Below are 8219 nucleotides of genomic sequence, written 5' to 3' on the forward strand. Positions count from 1 at the left end.
AGCACAGTTTGTAAGTACAGGAGAACCTCAATATTTGCAGGGGATATGGAAAACATGAATATCAAGTCATGGGGGGCTATGGGATCACAGGGGTTAGGTTCCCGGTTGGCTGAAAATTGGCTGATTTGGGGGGGAGGAGCTTCTTACTGTGCTCTGCTGCTCCTCCTGAGCTGTGCTGTGCCCCTAAATTGCCCAAAATTTGGCCAAAATCAGCGGGGGGTGGGTTCTGTTTGTTTGTTTGTTTCTTTTTTTAAAAAAGATGGGAACCATTTTGTGGCTCCATTGGAGAAAAAAATGGCAGCCGGAAACAGGGTGGATTTGATTTAAATCAAACTGATTTAAATCACGATCTAAATCACGATATAAATCACTAGCAGGGTGGATAAAAATCAAAAAAATCCGATTTAAATCAAAAAAATCTGATTTTTTGATTTAAATCTGATTTTTTTGATTTAAATCAGATTTTTTTGATTTTTATCCACCCTGCTAGTGATTTAAATCGTGATTTAGATCGTGATTTAAATCAGTTTGATTTAAATCAAATCCACCCTGGCCGGAAATGACCTCCGCAGTCCTTCCCCCAGAAGGAGCAGGTATGGAGCTTGGGAGTACTGCTAGACTCAGGCCTCACCCTGGTATTTCAGGTGGAGGCTATGGTCAGGAACGCTTTCTATCAGCTTCGGCTGATTTGACAGCTAAGTCCATTCCTTGAAGAGGATAGCTTTAAAACAGTGGCGCACCAGCTGGTAACCTCCAGGCTTGACTGCTGCAATGCTCTCCACATGAGGCTGCATTTGTACGTAGTTTGGAAACTTCAGTTAGTTCAAAATGTGGCAAACAGATTGGTCTCTGGGGCAACCCAGAGAGACCATATTATGCACTGGCTGCCGATATGTTTCTGGGCAAAATACAAAGTGCTGGTAATTACCTTTAAAGCCCTGAACAGCTTAGGTCCAGGTTACCTCAGAGCACCTTCTTCTGCATTATCCCCACCACATGTTAAGGTCATCTGAAGAGGTCCATCTCCAGTTACCACCGGTGCGTCTGGTCGTCCCTCAGAGGTGGACATTCTCTATATCCACTCCTGAACTGTGGAATGCACTTCCTGCACAAGTCCGTAATTTGAATTATTTATTGGCCTTCAGGAGAGCCCTCAAAACCTATCTGTTTGCCCTGGCCTTTCAGGGTTTTAAAAATGTTGCAAATGGTTTTAATGTTGTAACCTACAACATTAAACATTAAGAGTTTTTAAATTGTTCTGATTGTTTAATTGTTTTATGCTGTTTTATAGTTTTTGTTTTAATTGTAAACTGCCCTGAGCCATTTTGGACAGACGGAATAAAAACTGAATGAATAAAATAAATAAATATCCGGCCACCTCCAACCTGCAGATATGCAAGGTTGACATGCCCTCACCGCGTCTGCAAAGTTCGAGTGTCTTTTTCCTGACCGTGGATACGCGAATCCATGGATAACGAGGTCCATCTGTACCATTTATAATGGCTAGTTTATCTTCAGAACTACGTTTTTTGAAATTATGTTTCTTTGATTCAGAAAATACTGCAGTTTCCTATTTCTACATACATAATTTGAAATTTTAGAATGAGCATAGCCAATTGTTATTTGTTGGAAATCAGTTACACTTTCTAGCTTCTAAAATTGATGTTTTCTAGTAAAAATATATATTTAAAGTTGATTACTCTGAATGTAATGATTAGCAGGTGCATTTCTCTTATAGTGTAAATGATGTTGACTAGAAAAATGGCTTATTAACGAAACGGAGAAAATAAAAAAGGAGATAAAACTGCCTCTAAATCATACAAGCTATTATAAACTGCTGGTCTGTGTTTTGTGGTAGCTTCTAGGTTTTACAGAAACCACTATGTAATACAGTCATGTTGGGTCTTGGATTTGAATTCATATATTAAAGTCCAGTATTTCCTACTTAAAACACTAAAAGAAAATTCAGACTTTCCAAGGGCATTCATATTGAAAAGGCTATTGATAAATAAAATTTAAATAAAAGTTTGAGTTTAAATGTTTAAATAAAGCAGCCATTTGGGTTAGGTGGCTAAAAATGTAACAAAAATTGAAGGTCCTCTGTCACAGTTACTCTAACAGTTAGACTGACATCTAGACGAGGTATTGTGGTAGTGCAACAAGAAAGGTTGTGTGCACTTGAGTCGTTTGCAGAGCTTTGTGAAGTGGGAGACTTTCTTTGGGACACACACAAGGTTGTGCAACACGTGAAATGTATCAAAATCTTACGGTAGCGCAAGAACTATTATGGGAAAGACATTCTGATTTGTGTGCAATGTCATTACATTAGATACCTGAGATTTTGCAAAGGCTATAGAGATAAATATATTGAGTAAGAACCAGACTAAGTTGGTCTTGACTAAATACCATTGCAATAAATGAGACAAATTAATCATTATATACTTAAGTCCCATTAATTTCAGTGGTATTTAGTCATGACTAACTTAGTCTGGATCCTGACCAATATCTATTGCTAAACTAGAAAATGAAGGCTGATGGACATAGACTCAAATTAGATAGGAAGTTTTAGTCTTTGGAAACAAAATAAATAAGGGAATTTTGTTGCAATGTATAAAATTTGGTTGGCTTGGGGGAAAGTGGGAAAGTATTTTTAAAAGCCTTACTTCAATTTATTTTGCAAAACTCTACCGAAACAAGAGGATGTGTGGGTTTCTCAGGGGCATCTGATGGGCCACTATGTGAAACAGAATGCACGGGCCTTTGGCCTGATTCAGCAGGACTCTTCTTATGTTCTTGTGTTCTTATTTTGCAGCTATATAGAAGTCTTGAAGGATCACAAGCCCAAACTGGTTTGGGATGAAGAAATAGCTGAACATTATTTTGAATACAAAAAGTGAGTTGCAACCATTAATTGTTTACTTTATGACTAGATCCAGCAAAAGCAGGACTACTACTTAACTATCTAAAATCACTGGGCATACAGGATTTTAGCTTTATGAAGTTTTTTCCTTTCTCAGAAAGAGAAATAAAAGCTGTTAGATATTTTTTTAAAACTAAATGAATGAGTCTTGCAGCAACCTTAAAGACTCACCAATTTACTGTAGCAGAAGCTCATGTAGTCTAGGGATGTGAACAAAACTGGTTTGTCCAGTTTGAATCTGAACCGGACTTAAGCAGAAAATGGGCATGTTCAGTTTTACACACCCTCAAACACCACCACCCCCCCCAGCTCGGCTTGTATTTGAGCCAGTATTTGAAGTGGGAAGGGGGACTGTTGGAGACACACATCTCCCACACCCATGGAGGCAGTGAGTTCTTTAAAAAAAAATTTTTTTTAGTTAAAGCCACCAAGCTGGGCGGATGGGGAGGATTTAGGCTCGACACCAGTTTGATGTTGAGCCCTCAAGCCGGGCCAATTTGAAGTCGAACTGGCTCAAGGTTGAGTTGGTTCACACATCCCTAATATAGACAACTGTTCCCTACATCAAATACTTCTCATGAAATGGACCGTAGTGCATGAAACTTACGCTACGTTAGTTTTTAAGGTACCTAATTATTCATAGTCTTTTGAGGCAAACATGGCTACCACTCTGCAAGTGGTTACTGCTAACAAATAAACTGTGAGAAAACGATTGTGTGTTCATCCTAAATCAGTTACCAGTGCAATTAAATTAATAGCAGACTGCTGCTGCATCTGCATTAAATAAGTGCTGGTCCCTTAACTATAACGAGCATGCTATAAGGCCTTACATATGAAAACATAGTTTATTTTAGTAAAAATCTTTATTTACAATTATTTGTATAATTCTACACATCAAAAGCTATCACACTTTAACTTTTCCTGGAAATTATACTTCAGTAAGTCCCTGCCCCTCGAACAAAATTGGCTTTCAGTGTCACTTTTAAATGTGCCATCACAGGCAAGGATGCCAAGAGAAACTGAAGTTAAGCCAAGTAGCAGGGTTAACATTTTTCTATATGTCATTTCAGTTGGCCTTTCAGACCATAATTAGATGTGTGGGAGAGAGAGTGTGTGTGAGTGTGTGTGTGTGCGTGCGAGAGAGCGAGAGAGCGAGGGGAGGTTAAATGCAATTACTGGGGCAAATACATGTCCTTGGGGAGCTAACTTTTATTGGGGAAATGTTTCAGGGGAAAAGGATTCTCCTACAAACCAAGGCACAGAACTGATTTTATACTGAACTCCCAATAGCTGTTATCCTTAAAAAAAAATGCAAGTGATCTACTCAAGGATATCCTGTTGTCATGTCTCGCTTTACCCTCAGTAGGGTTGCCAACTTTATTTATTTATCATATTTTTATACTGCCTGATATATTCATCTCTAGATGGCGGTGTACAAAATTTAAAAACAATGTAAAAGTCACAGATTAAAATCCACAAAACACAATAAAACAATAGCATAAAACAGTTATTAAAATTAATTCTAATTAAAAGCTTGTGAGAACAGGTGAGTCTTGAGGGTTTTCCTGAAAACAAACAGAGAAAAAGATGCTCTTATTTCAGTGGGGAGCATATTCCAAAGCTCCGGGGCAGCCACAGACAAAGCCAGGTCCTGCGTGGCCACCAGATGAGCTGGTGGCAACTGTAACCCAACCTCTCCAGAAGATCGTAACAGGTGACAGGGTTCATGACAAAGAAGGCACCCTCTTAAAAACTCTGGGCCCAAGCCATTAAGGGCTTTATAGGTGATAACCAACACTGTGTGTTTATGTTGGCCAAATACGGGACATGTCGGGAAGAGGTGCACTTAGGTAATTTTGGAGGCGCCCCCCCCACTGCAAGTTAAGCGCGCGCACACGCGCGCACACACACACACACACACACACAACATGACAGTATTTTTAACACATGGGTTCTTGAGGGCACAAACAGCAACTGAACTCACAAAAATGTAAGAATATAAAACAAATATGTAAATGCAAATAAGCATTAGCAGAAATGTTTCAACACGCAACTTAACATATTCCCATCACATATATTTATTTCCCCACTCCCCCCTCTCCATGTAAAGTACCCGCCACAGGTCATAATCACACTCATCCCCCCTGGCACAGTGCAGGCCAGTAGCGACCACACCACCCAGGACAAACTAAGGATTTGAGGGGGTGCGGAGGCCCTGGACATCAGCCCCAAAGTCCAGGGGTAAGAGCACCACTAATGTCGAAGGGCAGGGTGTGGCCCCCTGTGGGAATGCTGTATGGAGAAGTTCTGCGATAGAAGACTATTGCTCCTCTACACAGAACATGGAGCAACCCTCATGGAGCAAGGCGGGTTTTAGGCTGGCCCGGAGAGGGGATGGAGAGTGAGAATTGTGCTAGCTGGGCACTGGCTGTGGCAGCTGCTGGAGGAAAATGGCAGCAGGGGGACCTCCCAAGGTAGAACCTGAAGAGAAGTGCTCCCAAGAAGAGAGATGCATTCAGAGGCAGAAATAAGAAGGTGTGGCAGGGCATACCCGTCAAACGCAACCCTCCCATAGTCACCACCTACCAGGTAACCATGCCTCTCCATCTTGCACTGTGGTTGTCCACCCTTTCTTCTGCTTGCACGTTCTCCACCTTCTGTATTGAAGTTAGGGGGAAAGGTAGCCGCCTCGCTCTTGCTGCGCGTCCCCGCTTGCCATTCCTGGCTCCCCTAGTACCTCCTTGCTCACCTCCTTGCCCACCAGCCCACTCATCCACACCGCTCCTTCTCCTGGGGCCCAATCTCCAGTCTACACGGCAGAGCCAAAATATGGGGGAAATGGTGTCCCAGATGGGATGACCATTTCCCTCCAGAAATACGAGACATCCCAGGTAATCCAGGACTGTTGGCATCCCTAGAAGAGAGTGAAACTAGATATTCCACACCCCATGCACACTCTTTCTAAATTATAGCTCTCTCCTTTCCTTCTATGATGGATAAACCACCACAGTCAAAGCAGTTAAAATAAAATGAAGCTGGTTATACCCTAAGTAGCATCTGTGAAAGAAAGGAGGTTTCCTGCTCCTTTTTGCCACAGCAGCCCCACCCTCTTCACCAGGAGATGCTTTTAAGGGGGCTGTATTGGGAAGGAGGGGACATGGAAAGGAACTTCCTTCTACAGACTCTGTTTAGAATATACCATGTGCATAATTTCATCTTTTTCATTTTAGGAAGATTTAGATAAATTGAATGCTGATTTTTATAAGCAGTGTTTAGTGTACATGTAGTTATTTTACTGGACAAACTATCCCTGATTCTTTGTCTCATCCCATTCTGTTCTATGAAAATAAAACAATGCGGGGGGAAATGTATGTAAGATTTCCCTTTCACAGTATTTTTGTTTTTCATTGCTGTTCTCATTTTGTGCTTTGCAGAGTTGGCAAGCATGCAGTCTTCTACCCAACTTTAAAGGTATGCATTCATCTGCTTTGAAAACCAAGAGTGATATGGGCAAGGGTTCAGTCTGATTTTAATGCAGCTGGATTGCACCCAGAATATATGAGATTGTTTATATATAGTTACATCAAGGTGGGGAGGAGTATGTGGGTATGCGCTCATGCTCTCACACACATATACACATATATAGTACACACCTAGTACTCTGCTAGAAACATATACTTTTAGTTTAATGGCTTTTTCTGAAATAAAATGAAATATATTTTTGATAATTTGATTTGTTTCTGGTTGTGTGCTTGTGTGTCCCTAATGCAATTATTTAGCAAGCTTAATTGTCTGTCATGTTTCTTCTGTATCTTGCAGTCCATTCAACTGCGGTTAGAACTTGCAAAGGAACTGGGAACAGGAATAGCCATCTGGGAACTGGGACAAGGCCTGGATTATTTTTATGATCTGCTTTAAAATCAAACATGTTATTTTCTTCATTGACATTTCTGTCATAATCCTCTGGAGCATTGTGGGGTACAGGCAGGGCTTTTTCCTTCCTTTTTGTAACTTATATGGAATCAGTTTCAAATTGTTTCAATAAAGAAACACTTCTGAGTTATGTTCCTTGTAGTGCGTGAAGATTGGTAATTATAAAGTAGGGATAGTGCTCATAATTAGTATACCAACAAGGTGACAGGAGAGTTGACAACTGTGAGAAAAGGTAAGTACTTTTTTATTTATTTTATTTTGTTGATTCTTTTTTACATTTGAGACTAAGCCAAGGTGAAACATGTGCAATTTGATCCACTATGAATGAATATATAGGATTAATGGGGCTTATTATCAATTACATATGCATATGATTCCAGTATTTGAGTGGTATTCTCCCCCCCCACCTTGAATCCTAACCACTAGATCACCAGGGAATGTTTGAGGTGAGTTCTCTGTGCAGCAACTGAAGTGTCCTCTTTCAGTGGAGGTTCCTCATTTGGGACAGAGCGGGTGTTGCTCCTCATTAGCCCCATATTTTTGTCAGTCCCACGTTCTCTCACCAAACATATCATCTCTTCGTCTCTGTCTTTCTATTTATCTGTCTCTCTTGTTTGAATGTTGTTCTTGCATTTTTGCTGCTGTCCAATAGATGGCACTGGCTTTGGTCTTTTTTCTAAATTGCTTTGTAAAGCCCTTTCCTCCCTCTTCAGGTGTTCAGTGGGAACTGTTGCACCCAAATAAAGTAATCACCATACTAGTCACTACCTAGATTGTATATTTAGTGCCCCAACACCAACCAGAGTATGCCTTTTCTTTTCCCTATGTGTGGGCAGGGGCTAGCCCTGCCCCCAACCAATCAGAAATCAGAATAGCTTACAGGCACTTATTTTGACCAATAGCCAGTAAATAAAGCCAGCCCAGTAATCAGATTTCCCAGGGTCCTTCTAGGCAGGCTGAGCAGCCCTTGGGGAGATCTTTGTGCAAAATGGGAGAACCCAGTCTGCAAGCAAATGGGGTTCAGAACAGGTAGGAGCCCTGGCTACCTTTCTTCAGCCTCCCTTTCTCCAGAGGGAAGCCAGACATTTTCTCTTCACTTAGCACCCTGGCCAAGCCCTCAGGAGGCATTTGATTTATCCGGCATTTGCTGGGAGCTCTCTTGTTTTCATCCCCCCCCCCCTTTTTAATGCCACTGGCAAATCTTGGCAACATTCAGAGATCTAGAGAAGAGGGGGAAAGTGGGAGTTATGGTGGACTGGCACTTCCTCTGGGTAGTTCTTTTACTATTTTATTTATTTATTTGATTTTTATACCGCCCTTCCAAAATGGCTCGGGCAACTAACAGGCAAACAAGGAAGCAGCCCCC

At 41.2% G+C, this 8219-nt stretch overlaps 1 protein-coding gene across 13 annotated transcripts in view; it reads left to right on the forward strand.

The window, feature by feature from the left end:
• CHID1 (chitinase domain containing 1) overlaps positions 1–6983 on the forward strand; it is a 192734-nt gene extending 185751 nt beyond the window's left edge. For 12 of the 13 annotated variants that reach the window (XM_053246920.1, XM_053246259.1, XM_053246501.1 and 9 more), the window contains 3 exons: positions 2813–2893; positions 6355–6391; positions 6740–6983. In XM_053246920.1, the coding sequence (XP_053102895.1) occupies positions 2813–2893; positions 6355–6391; positions 6740–6838 (217 nt within the window). In that variant the 3' untranslated portion in view covers positions 6839–6983. Of the gene's footprint in view, positions 1–2812; positions 2894–6354; positions 6392–6739 lie in introns of those variants that run through there. The other variant, XR_008306396.1, reaches the window with a different exon arrangement.
• Positions 6984–8219: the final 1236 nt, after the last annotated feature.

This window comes from Hemicordylus capensis, chromosome 1 (assembly GCF_027244095.1).
Source record: "Hemicordylus capensis ecotype Gifberg chromosome 1, rHemCap1.1.pri, whole genome shotgun sequence".
In the NCBI taxonomy this organism is placed as follows: domain Eukaryota; kingdom Metazoa; phylum Chordata; class Lepidosauria; order Squamata; family Cordylidae; genus Hemicordylus; species Hemicordylus capensis.